Source organism: Leuresthes tenuis, unplaced genomic scaffold (assembly GCF_036924035.1).
Source record: "Leuresthes tenuis unplaced genomic scaffold, fLeuTen1.0.hap1 SCAF_9, whole genome shotgun sequence".
NCBI classification, from domain to species: domain Eukaryota; kingdom Metazoa; phylum Chordata; class Actinopteri; order Atheriniformes; family Atherinopsidae; genus Leuresthes; species Leuresthes tenuis.
The window spans coordinates 10501832-10524604 of record NW_027325363.1 but is presented as its reverse complement, the minus strand read 5'-3'; the positions used below and the strand labels follow the sequence as shown (position 1 = coordinate 10524604).

Genomic DNA, 22773 nt, shown 5'->3' with positions numbered 1-22773 from the left:
CCCAAATCTTGGAGATGCAAAAAAAAGGAAGGGAAAGAAGCATCAAATTGGTGTTGACAGAGTTTTTTTTTTTAAACGCTACCATGCTACTAGACATTTTGGCATAAAGGGCAAAATCCACAGTTCAGCATGTTTTACAACTGGATTTACTTTAAGAATACGAGTTATTGTGGTTTGAAATGGTAATGAAAAAAATATATTTTGCTCCTCAAGTTTTTCAGAGAGCCATCCCCAGACTATGAGAGAAGTGTTTTGTACCGTCAGATGCTGCAAGTATTCCTGTACACATTGCATGGCCAGTAAGAGTGTTGTTTTCGAAAGTACACAAGTTCTTATTTGCAGTTTTGAGAGCTGCTTATGGACTGACAATGAATGGCATTGACAGTCTGTTAGCTAGCCCTGGTCCAGACAGAAACATCTCAATGACAGACTGGAACAAAACTTTTATTTTGTTAAAGTCTGTAGAGATTCTGCAGAAATTTCTGGTTCAGAGATGGGTGGGTAATTACAATCTCAATATTTTCCCCTGAGGTTCCCACCCTCAGTAACATGTTAGCTCTGTCAATCTGCATTTCTTCTTCAATGGTCCTCCAAATGAAAAAAAAAAGGGATTTTTATTCTTTACGTCTTTACTCCATCTTCTTGAACACTTATTTTGGAAAGCTTCTCGAATGTCTAAACAACTGACTCAGACTCATCTAAAGAATTCGATGACCTTAGGTTGTTATATCAATTTCAACATACTCTTTTTTCAAAAACAAAGAAGATACTTTGCACATCTACAGGCACATCTGTGTGTAAGAGAGGGACACACCTTAACAGAGAGAAACAACAGAATCAACTGCGTGCCGGATGAAGGCCAAGCCAATTTTTAGGACAGGGTGAAAACTCAGCCTCCTCCCACCTAAGCAGATTTGGTCTTGAATAATGGTCACAGATAGAAGCGGACAGAAACACTTCCCCTGCAGGGAGAAATGGTCCGCGGCACATTTCCTGGCTGTTAAGTGTCGGTGCTTAATGTAGAGATGGATGGGGGGTTGAAAGTTTCAGTGACAGCTGAGCATTTACACCCTGAAGTTTAGTCGTCCTCTAACTGAGAAAATATAATTAAGGCTTTGTAAACATGTGAATCATCTGGATAACAACTGTCTGGGTTGGATGAGGAAAGTTGAAGGGATGACCCCATTCTTGGACTCAATCTTCCTCATCACTGAGTTTTCAAATCGTAGGCTCAAGAGGATTGAAAGCTTCCAGCATGACTTCTCTGTCTGTGCCATGTTTTATCTCTCTGCTGGCCATGCAGCTTGGTTTTTATCTCAGTCTGTGCGACGCAGCCGTAATCAGAGGGAGGGGATGTTGTCTGTTGTTACACAAAACTATCCCTCATCTATCCTGATTGTACCGTTGTCAAGCTTTCTTTTTTATTATTATGCTTTTATTTAACATGTAACAACAAGCATATTAAGTGTGTAACAAACAATTTAAAAATTGTTACATTTTGTAACGCAGTCATGAGAAGATGTAACAATATTTCATGTTTATAAATTAATTTTATATCAATTGGAATTTCTTTACATTTGGTTATCTCAATTTAAATTGACATTAATCTATTCTGTTAACTAATTATGCTGTTTATTGGTACTACATGTGTCACCGTGACAATGGGTTAAAAAATAAGCTTTTCAAGGCCATGAGATGCAGTTGACTGAAAACAATTATCAACTGTTTTAACAGAGATTTTCATGTGTATAAGAAAGTAACGCAAGCTTTATAAGCCAGTGTGATAATTTGTACATTTTGCAACAAATCCTTACATGCGATTACTGCTGTGTTATGTTGTTTTATAGATACAGTGTCATAAACAAGCAGCAGAGGCTTCATAGGAGGAGATGCTGATATATGCAATACAATGTGTTATGATTGATAAACTATAAAGTATTCAGTAAATACAGCTTTTAAAAAAATAAATTAAGTGAAATCTGACACCCTTGTCCAAAGCTAAAATGACAGTTTCACAAAAACTTGATTAATGCATCCTCACTTTGTCTGAAACCTTGAAAAGTTTTGTCTCCCCCTTGTGGCAAGCATCCGCTCTTACAGCCTTGCATAATAACAGCTGGCTGCATTTGAATTCAGCACCATGTCCAGCTGGCATGTCCCTCATCGTCCCACATCCCACTTCACTCTGATGCTTTCACAGGCGCCTTATAAATAGCACTGAGGAATCAAATATTTATCATTTTAATTCATGTGTCCCTAGCTGCAGTGGACACTCCTGCAGCACAAGAAGAAAACACCACTGATACAGTTAACCCACACAAAAAAATTTAATACCCTTCGCGAGGGGATAAATGGTCCAAACTTTGACATACTAAATAGGGAGAGGTGTGATGACACAGGTTTTTAATGTAAAAACTTGCAGCCACCACACAAATGCTCTGTAAAAAGTCATGTGACATATGACTTACTTACTTACATAGTTAGTACACATACACCAATGTTTTAATATACTTATATATGTCTTTTTTGTTTCTTGTCTTTTATCTAGACCAGCCAGATACAGTACTGATTAATATACAGTCACATCTGGAACAATACCTATTCAACATCATACAGTCCAACCGTCAGAGAGGAATCCGTGACAGGTTTCCGAATCCATCCTCTCTAACGCTAACGTTAGAAATCGACATTTGAAAACTTTTCTCTTTTTAAAGTATTATTGTTGTATAGACTGGCGGTGATACTTGTCCTCGTATCTCGTGTCTTCTGTGCAAAAGTTTTTTTTTCTTTTTCTTTTTTTTTTTTTTTTTAAAGAACCCAAAACATGATTGACATAACAGGATACCTGGCTGTTCACTTTACAGTTACTGCTTGATGAAGTTTTTCTTTTTTTTCTTCTATTTCTTTTTTTTTTTAACAATTAAACAGTCACATCCAAATGCCACACTCCCACTGGTGTGTTACAGAAAACAGTGGAAAATTAAAAACTAAAGTAAAGCTTCCCATTATCAGAGTGGGAGGCAATGACAGAGAGGAAGGTTTATGACTACAGTGAGCAGCATCCTCCATTCATACACTTTAAGAATAAGGCACCGCTGCATAAAGAAAGGACATGGCCAACAAACCTCTCTGGGAGTATGACGGGGAGGCAGGATGAAAGGAGTGTTTTTCTCCAGCAACTCACAGAAAGTTAGCTTGTGTAAGTAAATGTGCTTGTTTTCATCATCTGCTTTGCGCAGGGACACTGCGTTATACAGTATGGCGTGTAGATGTGTGTTTTTACATGTGCATGTTTGTGAGAGCTGAACCAGTTTTTTGGCTACACTGTTTTCCTCACACTGTGCTCTCAAGCATCCACTCGGTGCTGCTGAACGTAACTCTCCTGTTGGCGAGTGGTGACGATTCCACGTTGAGCTGGTTGGTGGACTTGTGCCACCTTGTCCTCGCTCTGCGTGGGTAACTATGACTCTGAAATATGGAGTAATCCCCACCATCAAAAGAGAATCTGTGCCTAGTTCGTGCCAGCTCATTAGGAAGCAACCCTACACTGGCCAGAGCACTTTTCTTGTCCTTGAGCCTTGGAGCCTCTTTGGTGCCAGCATTGGGGCCTATGAGACACAGGGACATGGTGGATCCTGTCAGGCTACTGTCTGTCTGAGTGTCCTCAGATGGTGGGCCAGAGTGCTGCGCATCCATGCTGCTTCTTCTCTTCATCTTGTCTACATTTGGAGGCAGCTCCACCTCCAGGATGGCAGTGGTGGCTACTGGATCATCCTTCTTCTCACTGTCCACCCTCAGCACCAGCGCCATGCACTCTTTTGGGGCCTGAGCTTCATGCTGGTCCTCATCAGACGGCTGCTTGGAAGTGGAACGCTGAAGCTGCTGCTGGCTGCTGTTGGTCTGCGAGTGCATGCTGGAGCCGACCTTGGCCTTGGTGTCAACTGGGCTGCCATAGGCCTTGTAACGGATCATCAGGATGATTATAAATACTAGCACAGAAGCAACAATAATGCCGCCGATAATAATTATCATAGTGCCTCCCAGGAACTGGCTGTGCATGAACCGGCACTGGCTGACCTCACTGGCGGTGTGGAACTGCACACAGCCGACCACACGTGTGGCTGTTAATGATGTGATGCCGTCGTCATAAACCGCCAGCACGCAAAGGTCGTACTCCCGTCCTGCAGCCAGATCATTGATTAAGAAGTTCTTGTTGGCAGATGGGATCATTCTGCAGAGCAAAGAAAAACAGGCTGTGGTGAAGATGTAAAGCTTTAATAATGAGGATCACATATACTGATTTGTATAAGGTCTACTAAACCACACAAAGAAAAAGGCAGAAAGCTTTTCTACCATTAAATATAAGTCATTCTAAAAGACAAGCATAAAAAGGACCACTTATAAGAAAAAATGCTATATCATAAAAGAGCTGTGAGATGGGCTTTATGGGCTTTATTTCTTATAAAATGACAACGGAGGTGATAAACAAGGTAAAAACAGCTCACTGTCTTGAGAACACACCACAACAGCTGCAGGCTGCAGGACAAGGGATGCATGTTGTGAAGGCAGTTTTGATGTGTGATTACCTAAGGTCACAGTGTGTCTGCAACCATGAGATTACTCTAAATACACAGGAGAAAGGCATTGTCTTCAGGTCAACATTGGCGTTAATATAATTAGAAGCTTGTTCCTCTTCCCTAAAGGGGGACTTTGATGGTTATCATTTGGAGGTAATAATGTACCACCTCAAGACAAAACAACACCCAGCTCCATGCCAAAACAGAATGAGAAAATTATACAGGACAGCTACACATTATATCTGATGAAAGCTTAGAAAAAGAGAGAAAATGAAAGAATGTCAAGCACTATTATTAATTTGCTAAATTATTGAATGCCTGTAATTTTGATAATTTGTTTAATATATCATAAGAAATATTTTACAGTTTAACATTTCATAAGAAACACTTTTTCCTGTATTTTCAAGATTTTCAAATTATGTTTTTTACGCCTTTTGTTCAAGACTGAGCTCATTTTCCATGGACATGAACCTTTTTAAATTGTCAAAATGGTTGTTTAAAATTTTCCATTTTCTCTTCTATATTAGCAAAAGAATTGCACTCACTATATGCGACATACCTACACTGACAACTGACAACAAATCAACAAATCTAAATTTGGAAACCAAGAAATTATGTGAAAATAATGATATAACATGCTTGGTGTCATTATGCTAAATCGGTAATGTTATTTTAATTGTGTTTTGTTGCAAATACTACATTAGATCCCTTACCTTAATTCAATAAATAAATGTTGAACTGTGAATTGTCAAAGATTGAACCAGGACTTCCCAAGCTTTTGGGATAGTAACCTCTTACAAAACAAAATAAAGCAATAAAGATTAAATAATAATACAACAAAGCAACTAATTTATTACTTAGACCTTATTAATCCTCTCAAGACCCATTTAATGAGTCCAGACTTTTACTACCACAGAAGTGCTTTAATAATGTTGATTTGTTACATTTAACTTACAATAAGAAAATGATCTGAATACTTCAGACACCACTACAAAAAATCCAAGACATAGTTAATCCCACTCTGTACTGCGGCCAATTAATGTAGACGCTTGCTAATGATACAAACAGTTACAAGCAGTGAAATAGTTAGACCTCATGTTATTGTTTTTGTCATATTATACTCTAATGATGCTGACAAGACCATTTAGTCCTTGTGGTTACTGGACTTGCAATTAGTTCAGCTGCTTGCAACAATCCACTCAACAATCCACAGTGTAAAAATACATTCTTGAAAAAGTGAATATCTGAAGTGTACTACACAAGTTGTGTGTACTATAGTAATTTTGATGTTGCCTCAGTTTTTTTTTTTTGTTTGTTTTTAGCCAGGCTACACGATGGAAGTTCTCCTTATTTTACTTCTACTTAATCGCTTTGCATCTTGGGATCTGTCTGTCCGCAGTAATGGACCGCTGCATCATTCAGCAGATGGCAGCTCCATATGCTTCACCTTTGCTCATGTCTCTGCTGCACCACCCTTTTCTCCCAGCATTCATCCCACTTCCACCACAGCTTACCTGTACACCAGAGTGTCATCTGCTGTGCTGTTGTACTGAATTTGGTACATCCTAATACCGGGGATGTGGCGCTCAGATGGCCAGCGGATCACAGCGGAGGAGGAGGTCAGTTCCGTGACCATCACCCTCCTGTCCTGCTTGTCGTAGCCTTTGGAGTCATTGCCAGATTTGGAGGAAGTGGTGATGTCCGAGAGGCCGGGGTCCTCACGCATGTGGCCTGTGTTGTTGACATACAAGGGTAAGGGAATCATGTTGATCTCAACAGCAGCTGTGGCAATGCCTGCAGCATTGGACGCCACACAGTTAAAGGCCCCACTGTCCTTCAGTGTGGTGATGAGAATATCAAGGGTGCCATTATCATACAGGATGGTTCGGGAGTTATTATGCACCAGCTTGCCATCTGGTGACCGCCAATGAATATCTGGATCTGGATCACCCACTGCTTTGCATTTAAGAGTCACGCCTTGTCCTTCCATCACGTAGGGCTTACTGACAATGTGTTTGGTGATCAGTGGGGGGTCACAGATAAATTCCTCCTCTTGGATAGACCAAAAGTATTTGTCCATAAGATGTTCTGGTGAGGCACACGTCTCCAAATCATCCTCTCTCGTCAGCCTGCGCAGCCAGAGCAGCTCACAGTTACAGTGAAGAGGGTTTCCACCAAAACTGACAGCAAGAGTAGATGAGCTGGAGCCTTTGGCATCAGACAGGACCTGAGCGTGCTGGAACAGGCTGTCTGGCGGCAGCTTCTGCAGCCTGTTAGAGGTCATGTCCAGGCGGACTAGCTTAGTGAGCATGGTAAAAGTTCCTGCTTCAATGTGGTCAATCAGGTTGTGGTCCAGGGTGAGAGTGTTAATGTTGGTCATTCTGGCTATAGCTTCCCAGGGAAGGCTGCGGAGGTTGTTGTTGGAAAGATCCAAGTCCTCAATAGTAGAAACAAACTCATCAAATGAGGTGGGGGCCACCTGGTGGATCTGGTTGTTTCCGAGGATCAGATGCCGTAGATTGATGAGGCCTTTAAAGTGGTCGCTTTTTATCACACTGAGGCGGTTCCCATCCATGTGGAGTGCCCGCAGGGAACGTAGGCCCAAGAAGGCATGGGGGACGATCTGGCTAATGGTGTTGCGGGACAAAGTTAGGTGGACCAAACTGGTCATGTTGAAAAAGTCTTTCTTGCGGATGATGGTGATGAAGTTGTCTGTGAGTCGCAGTTCGACAGTCTTGCGGTCGATGGAGGGGGGTACGAATAACAAGCCAGTCTTAGCACAGAGGAGAGTCAGAGTGGGGGAGAGGTGCTGGCAGATGCAACGGCCGGGGCAGCTATATCCCTTTACAAAAGCTGCACAGAGCAGCACGCACAGAATCAGCCGGTCCATTGTAGGTTAGTGTCCAGGTCCTGTGGGCGAGACAGACAGAAAGAAACAAGAGGGATAGTGAGTAAAGAAAAAAAGAGATCCTTGAATTAATAAATAGCCTCATAGCCTATATGAGAGCCTGCTGCAAACAGGTCTGACCAAGATGGCTGAGACAGCCGGTGAGGCATCAATCACAAAATGAAATAGAGCTTTGCTGAAATAATGGCACCTGGGATGATGAAAGGCTGCGCCAACGCTCTAAGAAGCCCATGTCTCTGCAGCCTTTTAATGGAAATAACAGAATGTTTTTTGTGCCACCAGGATGCATCACCACTGGATCATATAATAGCTTAAATGATCACCAGTACAGTTTTTCTATATTAGGCAATCTTGCAGTGCACATGCCCATCATATAACAAAGCTTGTGTGTTTTCTTGCTTAGAATTTCACATCAGGGAGAATTAAAGCCAGCAAAGGGCACTTGTCAAACAGAGCTTGAGGATTTTTATAACCTTTTCATGCTCAGCCTGTGCTTCTGCGATGAACTGCAAAATTAGATAGAAACCTGTCATGTAAATCACAGCCTCAAAAAGGTGAAAACAGTGAAAATACATCTTATTTTCAGTCCATCCAGAGGAGGCATTACTGGATGATTCTTGGATTTTCCGGATGTTCTGATTCTCCGATTACCATTTAGAGGTATTGATTTTAGCCTCTGAAAGAACACGCCTGTGGTGACAGGGGGAAAAAAGTGATCCTTGGTTGTAATAACCATAAGACACCCCAGTGGAACATCAACAGTGATGTGCTGATTTCATATTGCCAGTTGTTCAAACCTTTTTGGCATCAGTCTTAACTCCTAATGCCTTAAGCTTTACTGCTGATGTGAGAGCCTGTTAATGCTGATTAAGTAGAGAGATGACAACCCACTTTTCTCCTCTAGGTTTAGAGATTGACATAAAAGGTTGCTGCGACCCACCACTCCTTCCAATCCTACAAGGTGACTCTTTTTCTTCTCTACAACATCCAGTGTTAATCAGCAGTGTCTCTTTTTCAGGGGTTCAGAACAATTATACCTTAAGAGCTGCCTGTGGATTTAACACAAATACCGTCTCTTTCAGTTTCTGCAATGTTTTATCCAATTCGTCATGACTAATTTTAGAGCTCCTTTATACATGTTCCAATACGTAAAGGTGGTGCTGACGTCCTTAAAATTGCTCATTTATGTGCCTGTTGTGCCCATAGCAAAAGCATCTAATGCTGACAGTACCAATAGCTATAAATCAGATTTAATTAAAAAAATCCTGCAGCAAGATTCATGCAATATTTCAAATGACACATGTTGAATTTCATCAAATAATGGAATACCAGCTGGTTCTTGTTCTCCAAGATTCACCATATTCATATGCTCTTCACAGAAACACTTATTTTAATCACCCCTTAAACTTTCAAAACTTGATGGAATGATACACTACTTGTTATGCATGTTCATAACACTAAGAAGCAAGTAAGACACTGTGAGTGCATTGCTGTCATTTTGCATCGACCCACGGAGTATTTGCCAGACAGCATTTAAAATTCTCTGTTGCTTTTCTTTTCACGCTCTTGCACACACACAAAAAACACACATGCACACACAGATGTCTGGCTGGCAACTGCCTGACAGACAACAGAGCATCTTGTTAGCTATGAAATAGTTCTGTCCAATCAGAGCTCTCATTAAAATCAGGGTTGGTATGATGTCATTATCTGAGGGCAGTGGAACAGCTTGAAGCACAAGTTCAAACCAGTGGGATAGCTCATCAAAGACTGCAGATCAAATTTACTTAACACAGACAACAAGGATTCTACCTTGTACTCCTTTCTCTTGGCCATTATCCTGCATTTAGAAGAGACACTGAACCCAGACCTTTGCTTGTTTGGTTTTGCTATTTCCTCTTTTGTTGTTATGACTCTGCATGCAGACTCGTAACTTCCAACTCCAAGATTGAGCCACTGGACTGCAAAATGCACACATAGTTGCTTTCTGCGATCAGTCAGAAATATTTTGAGGTTAAATCACTACTTTGTGCAACAACACTAGGTGGTATACTGTGAAAAATGTGTATTTGTTCAGCAACACCTTTTTTTTATTCTCAGCAGCAGTGTGTGTCCTGTCTAATCTAACTCTCAAACTTTCCTTTTTGAAGACACAGGGGAAGCTAACACCACACAGTAAGTTACAGCAATGTACCTCTCTGTGTATCATATTCCTTTATCAGAGCTCATTGTTCAAGTTTCAATTGAGAGGCGACCTTGCTTAATGGTGTTAGTATTCAGATGTTAACTAGGACACAAAGCTCATGGTTTCTCTGAGGACCATATGTGCCAGAGCATTTCCTGCCACACTGTCGAGGATACTCTATTGATCTTTCAGCTTCTCAGGGAGGGGGGAAAACTTTGTTGCCACGGCAACTCTGGTGTAGAATGTAGGTCTTTGAATTGCATTAAGATGAAGTTGAGCTGCTTTGAAAAGCGAGGCTTCAATCCTAAGTGGTGCAAAGAAAGTAAGAGGGGACGTGAATAGATGTATCAATGGCCAAATAAATTAAATGAAAGGGCAGCTCCACCTCACATTTGGTTTATTGCTTAATTTAAGAGCTAGCAACTGAATCAATATGTAGACGCCAGCAGAGAGCACCAGGTAAATTGGAGTTTAAAGCCCTTTTTATACAGGTCAAAAAATCTATTAACACCTCCTAACATCTGGCTTTTGACTGCAATGGCAAAGTGTTTACTCTGTATTTAGTCCTGTGTAAAGTGACCCTCCAGTAGCCACAGATTTTTACCGGCTCCGGCTCAGCACAGCATTGATGGGAACACAAAACCCAGGTTACACAGACAATGCTGTGGTCCATACCACAAATATGAGTACAGCTCACTTATTCCTTACAGAAACACGTTTCCAGACCGTAACGTCTCACATGGAGGCCCTGAAACTCAAAACAATAACTGGTCAACAAGAAAAAGATGAGATTGCTGGATTATATTGTATTATTGTACGACAGTTGGCATCTTACTCTCAGTGCTGCTGTGTGGGGCTGTTGTCCATGATCCCTCTAAACATAATAAACTAGCATTATTATCTCAGAGAACTGTGATTATCAAATACTGTGGTCAAGCACAACCTGCAGATTACAGTGTGATGTCATCCCTTTATGTTGATTAGGTAATAGGCTTGTCCCCTAGGAGGTAGTGACCAGTTAAAGCCCCTCTTACTGGCAATGGGAAATAATTTAATTAACTTGTTTTAGCAGGTGTATCTGCTTTTAAAATGCCATTTAAACATGCTTCTTCTCCATCTTGTAAAGTCCTCCCGATGAGCTTATTTACAATAATAGGGAATAGAAATTGTTTATTTAGAGTTTATAGTATAATTACTACCCTAACCCCTCACAAGCGACAGTTGGTTACACTGATACATATTTTCAAGCTTGTAGTTAGAATAAAGATCAGCTAAAAAACTAGAAAGAACATTCAACAGGAGGTTGTATAACATAGTATGAAAAGTTCTTGAATTTTGTTGTAGTCTTATGGTGATATAGCGGCAGATATTTCTGTAATGCGTGCCAGACAGTGACATGGTGTGCAGGCTGTGACTGAGATGTGTTTTGTGCAAAGCTCAAAGAATACATGAAAAATGTTTAGTAGGTGGGTACCGCTGATGTTTGGTGCATTTTTTAATACCTATTGCTGCACCTTCCAATGTTAACAGTCCCATAGCAGTTTGAAATGTTTCCAGATAGGGTTCTCTCCCACTGCTCATGTGTCGAAGTTAACAGAAATTTGGCTGGGGAGCTTAGGCCTCCTAAGTTTCCTTGGTAATTTCACCTGTTCATACCATATGTGCACAAGCATATGGAGTTGTGAAGCAAGTTGCTTAAAGATTTTACAACAGCTGTTACTGGATGCAGAAGGCTAATGCATTTCATGTCATGTCTGAAAGATAGAAAAACCTGCAGACCTCTTATAGAATATGATATTTTATATAAAGAAAATATATTATTATAATATATTATTTTGATAAAAAAAAACCTTCAGCCTAGGCTACTATTTCTAATACTGAAGTTACTCTGAGTTGTTAAAGAACCTATATTATTCTGATTTCCGTTTAAATTTTGGTGATCCCCAAGTATAAATTGATATTTTTTGTGATCTCCTTGTCTTATTCTGTGTATTGCTGCTATGCTTACACTTTAACTCAGCCTGAAATGCTTTGTTTTAGCTTGTATTTCTTAAACCTTTATTCTGAAAGACCGAGTGTGCTGTGATTGGTCAAACACTGCAAAAACAGCTGCTCCCTCTTTGAGGTGTGCCAAACTAGCCGCAAGGTATGCATTATGCAAATGTGTTTCATGGCAATGTTAAAGAGTGGAAAAAAAGCCTGGACTACAAATGAGGCATTTCAAGCAGTTCAGGAGCTGTGTCTTCTGTGGTTTGCACACAATCATCATCTTCAAGGGTCAAAATGAGGCTACGTTCGCATCTTTGTATAAAAATTCAGCAGATGCCAAGTAGAGTGAAAATTTCATTAATGCATGCTTTTTACATAAAGAAAAAAGAACCAAACTTTCCCAAAAATTCTAAAAACCATGTGTGAGAAGTACATTTTCTGAAAAAAGTGAAAGTGAAAGTTTTCTGAAATATATTGATATACAGTACATTGAGCGGTATTTAATTAAAATTCCGATGAAAGTTTTCTTTCCTTCATGTTTTATTCAGTTTTTCTTCAATATTACAGCTAAAAATGTACAAAGGATTGGGGAAAAAAAAAACTTTTTGTACACAGGATGAAAGCTAAGTACCTCTCCCTATGAACAGCAATGACTGATGACTCATCTGTATTATAGGTGTGTTTGAGTGGGTGGAAAAACAAGCATAGATCAAATAACTTCACATAAATGCTGGAGGGTGTGTGAGAAAAGCTGCTTTGTTCATGGCGATGGCGCTCATGATGATGCTCGCTACATAGGGGAAAGTAATCAAGCATCAGGACGTCCTTTAGGATTTTTTGTCACATTATCAAATTATTATACATCGGTTTCGCAGTTTGACAACAGCAAAAGCAAAAGGATTTATGGTGTATTTTAAATCCAAGTGGGAAAAATCGACAACCGAACAAAGAAACATAAAAATAAAACAGCGCATAAATGCTGTGACTGATTTCAAGCTAATCAAAGCAGCTCAATGACAGACATCCACATCTGCAGACAACTTATGATGGATTATTATGACAACTAATTATGATGGAGTCACAGTTAACTTTTTAGTGACACCTGTAAAGAATTTAACTTTAACATGATGACAGCAGAGACATCATTTCAGTGCACATCTCTAATTTAACAGTACATTAATATGTGTTATATCAGTATTTTTAAAGAAACAAGGTTTTCACATAATTTTAATAGTATCCACCTTCCAGGATGTTGCCATAACAGATGACAAAATCATCTACTTCAACACTAATTTCTATGAACTGCCATGAATTCAAGAAAAGAACATCTAGAGAACCCCAAAAAAAGATAAACCAGGGGTGAATAACTGTACTTTCTTAAGTAAGTTAGGTAAGTTTTAGTTCAGCTGCCCTAGTTAGGATTAGTCTAACAAACCAAAATCAGTCATTATTTAATTCTTTACACCATAAAATTATTATTAAATTTTTTTTTTGTTCTGTTTTGCTATTGTTTTGAGCACAGATGCTCACTAAGACTGCATTGCATGAAATCCATTTGGAGGATGGGGATCCTTCAAATCCACCAGCACTAAAATGGTGATTGATCAACTGAACTCATATTGTCAAAACTTTACAAATCATTTACGAAGGTAAACAAAACATAACCCGGATAATCAAACTACAAACATAATTAAACAAAGAAAACCAAAAAACACATGTAATTTAAACAAACTAAAGGCTGTGTTATTAACTCTCGTGATCTCTGATCCCAAACACAATTATTAATGCTATCATTCACAAAACAACAACAAAAAAAATGCACTCATATTTCAAACAAGCCTATTTTTACACAAGGCACGTACATGTGAGTGCATTAAAACACCCACAGATACCCCCCCCCACACACACACGAGAATACATGCAGAATAGTAATTGTGCATCTTCACATCGATGCACACACAGGCAAATGTAATGAAGAAAACAAAAATAACAATAACAAAATGAGTTGTCAAGAGGAAAGAACAAAGATAAGAATAAATGAACACGAGATGAACATTTTTCAGCTGGGTTTTCCAGCTTAGACTAACGCTGGAAGACGTGTGTGAACAAAAGACAAACTCTGCTGCCACATAAAAATGGTTCACAAAGTCACCACAGGGATTATCTAAATCACAAAAGCAGGTATATTCTTAAAACACTTAGCTGCTCAGTTAAAATGGGTAAAAATAAGAGCTTGAGGTGTCATAAAGAACACAACAGGAATCAAACAAAACCTCAAAGTTGCAGTCTCAAGCAGCTTGTCTTATTTTTGACTCTGAAGCTGTTCCAAATGCATCACATCCAGTGTTAGACATTAAGCAAGGTGCGCAGCTGCAGGGATCATGGTGCATCTTTGAAACTTTGAAACTATGTCGTGAAATCCATGAACTCTGCTGTCAATCTTTATATAAACATCTATAGGAGAAAAAAAAATCTTTTTCACCCACTCAGTGTCAAACACCAGGTGTAGGTCCTCGAATCTCCAGGATATTTCAAGATTAAATAAGCGCTTAGAAATAAGGATGTTACAATCCCATAAATCATGCCAAATGAGACAAACAACCATGCAAAATCACACTCACTCCTAAGGACAATTTTAGAGTCACAAATTAACCTAACATGCCTGTTTTTGGATGGTGGGAGGAAGCTGGAGTACCTGGAGGGAACCCACGCATACACGGGAGAACATGCAAACTCCACACAGAGGTGGGGATCGAACCTGGAACCCTCTCGCTGGTGATGGTGCTGTCCACCACACCACCGTGCAGCCCCTCCAATAAATCAGTTTTTACAAATATTAAATAAACACATCATTTAGTGTGTCTCTAAGAATGACCCTTTTCTATCTCCTGCTAGGTTATATTAATTCAAACTGAAATCCGGCTTTATGTAACCTTTAGATAATAACATGGGCCTGCAGGTCTATTTATAGGACAACCTTATGTGCGTGTTTGTTGGATTTTGGGGGACTTTGAGCTCACAACTGCTGAAATCTGGAATCTTAAATTACAGCTTTTTGCTTTCTGCCCTAATTTAACTGGTGATTGTTTTTAGTTTTGCTGGTTTATTGCTGTTGTTCTTTGTCTTGTGCAACAGTAAAATGGATCTTGGACTTCCATCAAGAAGCAAAAACAAGCAAATTGAGGACATTGCAATCAATTTTTCAACCATGTTCTGACGTTTCATGGACCACAGAATGCACAATTGTCTCAGCTCCTCGTATCAGAACAAAAGTACATTTGCGTTCAGGAAAATAATCATCAATTTAGTTAGTAATGAACAATGAATATAATGTTCTGGGCTGCCTTGGATTACAGTGGCAGTGCAAGATGGTTGAAGTATGTTTGGAATATGACATTGAAGCGATTGTAAACAATGTTGCGGTCTGCTCTTACCTTAGAGAAACATCTGCCCAGAGCCACTTCATTGTAAGGACATTTTCTGGACACAACTTTGTCACTCAAAAAACTATAAATGCCAATTAGACAGTGCAGGCAGTGAACTGCCAGCTGCCCTTGTGTGACTCTTGTCAGGAAGCCGGCATAATTATTGACAGGCCGAGTTCATCTGTGTCAGTTCTGTCTCCTCCAGTGAACGCTAATCTGAGGCTTCGCGGCCCCAGGGATTTCTGGTACCCTCTCATCAGGGTGGGGTGGAGTGGGGTAGGGGGTGTTGTCGCAAACAGGAGGACATTTGCATATTATAATTATCTCTGCATGCAAAGACAGTCTTCTCAATTAAATCCCGTTTAAAACCTTCAAGTGAGAAGCACAAACTATTGCAGCTCCATAAACTTTAACTGTGAAAGCCTTCCTAAACAAGAAAGAGAACATTAGCATGACACTGGCAGTGCATGAGTATATTTATGCACGCCACTTACTGTCTGAACATTTGGGCGATTGATTGCTTTTTACCTGATTCCTGTTCTTTTTTATTTGAAAATCTCCCCTCAAATATATAATCAGCCCTTAATAGCAGCTTCTACAATTATAAATTACTGCAAAAGAAATAAACAGTTCCAAGCTGAAATAATAAAAAGGTAAAGGTTTGGTACCCAATTATCTCTGACTGCAAAACTGCATCCCTGGGTATTAGTTGCTAAATGATAAGTAACGTTCCTTAATTGGATGACATACCTATGATTAGTGTTAGTTTCATCTACTCTCTTTGATAAATGATTTAGTCACAAGAGTGAAAATTTCTGGCCATGATACTGTCTTACTTCCCCAGACCTAAGATGTATTTCCTTTTTTTTTGCATCAAAAGCCAGAGAGCTGCAACTGCTACAGACATTTTCAATATAGGTTTATAAGAGACTCAGATATCTGATACCTCACCTTTTGTTCAATAAATTCTTTACAAAAGACAGTTCTTACTATGTAATGCCACCAAGAAATGTCAAACCTCTTGAATAATCAAATCTGATTTACATGAATGACATAGAAATGCTTTCACTTCATGTGAAGTGATTATCCCTTGTTTTTTTTAAAGTATCCCAGCCTACATTTCTGCTCAAAGTGCTAATAACTGTATACCTTCACTGAAAACACTTGCTAATCACAATAATTCATAATGCCATCAACAAATATGGTTTTGTTCCATTCAGTCAATTTATGCACAAATTGCATCAACAATGGAGGAAAAATAAACAAATCACAGGACTGCACTCCATCTGCAAGCTGTCATGATTAACTGAATCAACTGGACAATGCACTGCCCTGTGACTTACAATGGCCACTTGCTGACTTTAGATTTGCTTTAGCCATGAGAGGCTTTGCAGAACTTCACAGCTAGAAAGGAGGCTGGTTGTTCTGATGTTAACACTTTTGACTGAAGAGATTGCAGCAAATATGGCAAATATAAGCTATTTTTTGTTTAATGATATGAGTGAAGTTTTCACATCTAAGTCGTGAGTAGAAGATGCAAGAAAACAACATGAAATTATTGTTGTAGTCTGGAATAATTGCTTGTATGGTCAAGAGTGTAATGTACACCAGTGGCCTACAGACACACACAAAGCTTGGTTTTCACGTCATTGGCTGGGTGCACTATGGTGTGGTGACAGCTAAACTCTCTCAGTAAAGGATATAGAGGGATTTCTTCTTTCTCATTTGGGTTGGGCTGTTGGGTGGGTGGGGGAAACTAGTGCATTATCAGTCTCAGCTCAGACACAGACTCAGCATCAGGAAACTAATTCTACATTCACTGGTATTAATGAATAAAAATGACTTTTGAACACAATGACAGTGATGCTTTAATACATTTTTCCAGTTCTAACTTTGACAGCTCTGGTAAAAATGATCAACTAAAATCTTTATTTAAAAGCAAAGAGTGTTTTAGAGGGACAGTTTGTACTTACATTTACTTAATGACTGGTCAAGGTGGCGCTTTTGATATTAACATAATACAGGATCCTTCCGTTAATAATTTTATTTGTTTTATAGTGCAAATACAATTTGAGATGATCTTTTTAGTGTTCTGTGATCTGGGCTAAAATATACATATGGTACTGAATTTATAAACCAAACCAATAACCAGTAGCTATACCATTAAAGTACCGGAGTGATACACAGTATTTGTAAGAACTGTAGTACTTTTACTCTGCAAAATAAGGATCTCTACCAACTATTTGTTAGATCTAAGCTTACATGCAAGAATTATTGCAGAAAATTGGACCGTTAACTTTCAGGATTCCACAGACTGACTACCTCTTGAAAAAAATTGCCCTCAATTTTGAAAAAAATGATCGTATTTAGGTTAACTGTAAACCAAGTTATGTCTAACTTGTTCAAATTAGTAATGATTACCTTTTAGATGATGAAGACCGAAGGGTTTCATTTGGTCAACATAATGCTTCCATATAATCAGAATTTAAAACCATTTTTTCAAGAAGTGCATGTGGCCCAAGCTGACACGTCTGAAAAGTAGTTAAGAATACACATCAACTTCCATTGTGTTTGATTGTAGATGAGAAAATGTGTCAAACATAATAATCCATCATTTTCATACAGCTGAATACCATCCAACTGGTATAGCAACCGTAGTACTTTGAAACCATGTTAAATAAATGTAGCTACCAGTTAAATGATGCCTAAATATATACATTTTCTACAAATATAGAGGATATCATGAAGTTCAAACAGTTCAACAATACAATATGGCACTAAATCATTTTTTTTCATGTTGTAGTTTCACAGACACCTTCCAAGTGATTTCTTAAGTACAGTTGACATATTTGTCCAAGGGGAAAAACAAAAAAGAATACAAACAAACAAGCCATGATAAAAACAAAAAAGTAGGATTTGCTCACAAACAATGAGGGGGACACACATTGATTCTGAGTGACATTCATCTTCTGCGCTTTTTATTTCTAGCTGCAGTTATTTCCAAATCCATTGAGGGTCAGAGACAAAAAATGGTGATTTAGAAATGCTGGAACAATATAATTGTCAGTTCTATATTTAGTTTGTGCATGTTGTGACAGGTTGTTGTTTCCTGTTGATGTATGCTTGCTTGTCTTCTAAATTTAACATTTCATCCATTGAGTTGCTTCTTTTTATTATCATTGTCCTTTATTATCATGATCATTGCCCTCCTCACTGTTGGGGCAGACTGAATAAAACCTCTGTTTTGGTGCTTTGTGCTGCAGTGATTCTGAGGAATCCACACTTGGTTTCAAATCCTCATCCCTAGGCTCCTACACTGCATTGATCCTAAATGTATCTACCCTGCTCTATATGCCTGTTATGTGCTCCACTGCCACAGCAGACTCTCGTGAGGAGCTGATTTATACTCTGGAGAAAAAAAATCTATTATGTGGATGAACTACATACTATTCACTGTTCAACCAATACAACCAAGAGCAGGTCTATCATTAATATAAACTATTTTCAAGCTGATTTCTGTCCCCCTCCTTCAAAAAAAAAGAACCTTCTCCATCATAAAATTAATAATGTAGACCATTCATTGCTAGTCTTACTTCTACTAAAGCTGTTGAATTTGTTCTGCGCACCAGTTGCCCATGCCAACCCTTTAGTACACATTTATTGGATGGATCATAGTTCCTAATTACTTTACTGTCACATATAACTTAAAAAAAACTCTTGGATGGAAAAAACATAAAATTCAGTACAGACGTTGTTATTCAACTTACTTTGACATTTGCCTCTGGTGCCATCATCCGGTCTAACTTGTATATGGCATTACCATCAGCCTCTGCTGGGCTTTATGTTTGGTGCTAACTTAGCAAATTAGCATGCTAACACATTAAATTAGCAGGTGAACCTGCTAAATATTACAACACATCACTCTGAGCACATGCGCATGCTAAAATCTGCATTTAGCTCAAAGCAGCTCGGTTCTCTTCCCAACCAGACCTTCAAGATTAAATAACCACATTCATCATTTTCTAAGTCAAATAATTTGTAAGTATCCAACATGTGCATTCTCCTTTTTTGACCACTGTATCATTTAATTAACAAATACAATTGAGATTTATTACCAACAGGATCCACATGAATAAATCTTTTGAAATAATTGGATCCAATAATGGAAAATTCATACACCTCTAATTAATATAGAGGACAGTGTCCCAAAATCACTCAAGGCTGTGATACTTATAAGCGGGTGATACAACCTTCGAGCGAGGCAGCAATGGCTGTATGTGATTCACTGAGTGCATGTAAATAATGGACAATAAATAATGGATAAAAATGGTACAGCTTTAATTTGACACACTTCATAGCAAAGCCGGTGCAAAGCAGGTTTAAGCAGAACGTCTGCCAAACATATATTTAAAGCTTTACTAATCTTGTTTCTACATCAAATAAAGCAAACTGAAATGTCAACACATACAGAGTGGCAGTGGGCCATCAAATTTACATCAAGTGTGTATTTATCCTCTGTTGGGATTTATAAAGTGAACAAATTAAACTGATCCCTGGCTGCATTTCATCACCACCCAGTAATTATGTTCCATGACACTTTTTAGATTTGTGGCATTCTACTAAGCAAAAAATGATTGAATTCTGTGCACCAGTTGTGTAATTACTTAATAAGCATTTGCAGATGTGCAGTTCTTAACTTTTGTGCCATCCTGGTCTTGTTATGCTTTTGTTTTGTGGTTGGTGCATCATGAAGAAGTGCTGACACGCCTTTGTTTTTCTCCAGCGTTTTTTAAATGTAATTCTTAAAAAGCAGATCTGTATTAACCCACTATGTGATTCCAGAGCAACAACAAGCTGTGGCATGCTGCTGAACTCTTCCTCGGAGGTCTGGAAACTGACCAGCTTCAAGGTTTGCTGTGTGTCAGCTCTTGTGTGATTTTCTGATAATGCATGAAGTGGTTTGATGTTTAATTTTCTCTTTTGCAAAGAATAATTAACAAAGCCTTGACTTGATTCTTGGTTCATTACTATGTCTTTGTTCCATTTTTTTGGGGGGGGCTCTAATTATTTGAAGAAATTTTAAGAAAGGCACGAGAGTCATCATGGCCGCTTTCTTCAGGCAACCAATTATATGGACAGAAACTGTCACTCTTGTAACAAGAAAAATTGTTACAATTGAGGACAGCAGTTTCCGTCTGACCGTGACATGTCCCCAGAAGTGATCAGAAAAGTCTATTTGTGGGAGCATGTCCCCAGAAGTGATCAGAAAGGTCTATTTGTGGGAGCATGTCCCCAGAAGTGATCAGAAAAGTCTATTTGTAGTGTGATGGTGACAAGTAACTCTAAAACCCAAAAATCAAATGAGTGCCAGTTTTGCCCACAGTTGATAGCAGATCAAACAGGAAATCTGCATGGCTGATTGTCACCTCGAATCCTCTGAAATTACTCCTCCAGGAAACTGTCTCTTAGTTAACCCTAAACAGTCCAGGAACTGAGCTTCTTCTTGTAGCCTCACATGAACGAGATTGTGATATTTATTGTATCTCTGACAGATTGTGTCATGTGCTGACCTCTCCCTGCACAACTGCTGTCAGATTGAGTTGTGACAGGCTCAACCGTAGTTAGTATGATGGCAAGTTTCCTCTGTTTGGTGCTCATAGTGGAAAAAATATGTTGAACACAGAGTAGATTGACAGATAATACAGACCAAAGGGGGTAAAGCTGTTTTTTCAAAAACAGTGGTTAAAGGTGAGATTCAGGCTTGATACTGTTGAGATATTGTCGTCATAGAAACAACAAAAATGCTGGTGGGTCTTACTTTTTCAGTGTCAAGCCAGCTCTTTTCTACCAGATAAAGGCACTATGTAGACATAGAACCTTATTTTTCTAATTTCCTGCAGTCCAGATTTTAAAAAAAATATTCTTAGAGGAACTGTAGAGTTTGCTCCAAAGGAGTCTATACAGCCTATATTTAACACAAGACCTCATGAATAAGTAGAGGCTACAAACAAAAGGCCCCTTACATTATATATTTTATTGTGCTTTTGACGTAGTTTGCCATTTTCTTTCTGCTGGTAAAACATTATTACTTCGTAATATTCTTGTGTTCTCCGAGGCTTAATTCCCTTATTCAAACTAAATATTTCCCTCTTCATAAATCCTTTCAAAAGATTAGATCTAAAAGAAGTGGAAACCTATATTTGGTTCATCCATGTTTATTTGCAGTATAATTTTCATTATACTGCATTTCCATGAAGCTATGCAAGCTTTATAAACTTCTGATTTGTATGTAAAAATGGCAGAATGGAGGCACAGGAAAAAAAAGATAAGAAACATTGCAAATACACTTATAGGTCTTGGAAATTCTGTTCTATCAGCAACAAGTAAAAGCAAGTAACTGAAATGTAAATGTGTTCCAAGTTCACCACATAAATAGTGATGCATAGATGTTATGAGTTGTGAAAGCACAAAAGGATGTGACCAGAACTCTTCCAAGAGCACATTGTTGTAATATAATTTGTATGATTCTGACCATTGACAGTTTGTTTTCTTTCATTTAATGCTGGGCAACATTTAAAAGTTTTTTAAAAGGTATTTAAAAAAAGGGGTTAACATTTTCGATACAGTTAAAAGGTATATTTGGTTTCATAGAAACCTTTTGCAGAACAGAAACTATGGTTGAATTAGGATGACTAAATTCTAAAATGCAAAACGATGAATAATTCAAACTTCACCTGGTTAGGATTAGAAAACAAATAAACAAAAACACAAGTTTGGGACTAAAATCCTGTTTAACAGTGGTTAGCATGACCTCAAGAGCTTGATTATTCTACAACCTTAATTAGAAGTTGTCTCGATCACTATCTCAAAAAAACATCCCTTTGGGGTCTGCTTAAAACAAGTGATTACACAAAGTAGCTCATATGAAAATGACAATAACGTTTTAATGTCTTGGGGGAAGAAAACTGAGGTGATGACCCGCTGTAAGCTTTCAAGTTTAACCTTAAACAGTCTGATATGAAAGACCTGTCTCATTGCATTACATGCCAACACTTTATCAGGACCCAATGTAACACTTTGGGTAGCCTTTAGCATAGACATTTCAGAGAGCGCAGCAACAACCAACAAGGGTTTTTTTTTCTAACCCGAACCCATTATTCTTGTTGTGTAAACCAGGCCCAACAGCAAATGGAGGGTAACACGTCACCATCTGGACACCTTGTGCATATCTCAAAGATAAAACAACAATATGTAACACGAATGAGAATGAATTGGAAGTGCATGATTCTCTGGGTCAATTAGATCCCTGTTTGACATTCCTGCATCAAATTCCATTACTCAGAGAAATAAGGTCAATGTATTTAATCCATGACATATCAGTATAATTAGTCATTATGTGAATGAAATGTTTAGAATGACTGAAAACAAGCTCATGCTACACTTTATAAGTCCCTAATCACAAACCTGTCAGGGCTGCTATTTGAGGCTGAAAGACACATTTTGCTCTCTTTGTCACATAATTCTAATTGTTTTTTTTTTCTATGCATTTTTTTATGGCTGTGCACAAAATTAATACGGCTGAATACTTGTGGAACAGTCAATTTTGCTCTCTATAATGGAAAGCTAATGTTACACAAAATAGATTTGCTGCTGTGTAAAACTGCTGATGTCTTACCAACTTCCCAAAAT

At 38.6% G+C, this 22773-nt stretch overlaps 1 protein-coding gene across 2 annotated transcripts in view; it reads right to left on the bottom strand.

The window, feature by feature from the left end:
• Positions 1 to 2313: 2313 nt before the first annotated feature.
• The window catches only part of lrfn1 (leucine rich repeat and fibronectin type III domain containing 1), a 116032-nt gene continuing 95572 nt past the window's right edge, over positions 2314 to 22773 (bottom strand). For both annotated transcript variants that reach the window (XM_072392250.1, XM_072392251.1), the window contains 2 exons: positions 6092 to 7487; positions 2314 to 4231 (listed from right to left, as the gene is read on the bottom strand). In XM_072392250.1, coding sequence (XP_072248351.1) covers positions 3334 to 4231; positions 6092 to 7467 — 2274 coding nt within the window. In that variant the 5' untranslated portion in view covers positions 7468 to 7487 and the 3' untranslated portion in view covers positions 2314 to 3333. The remainder of the gene's footprint in view (positions 4232 to 6091; positions 7488 to 22773) is intronic.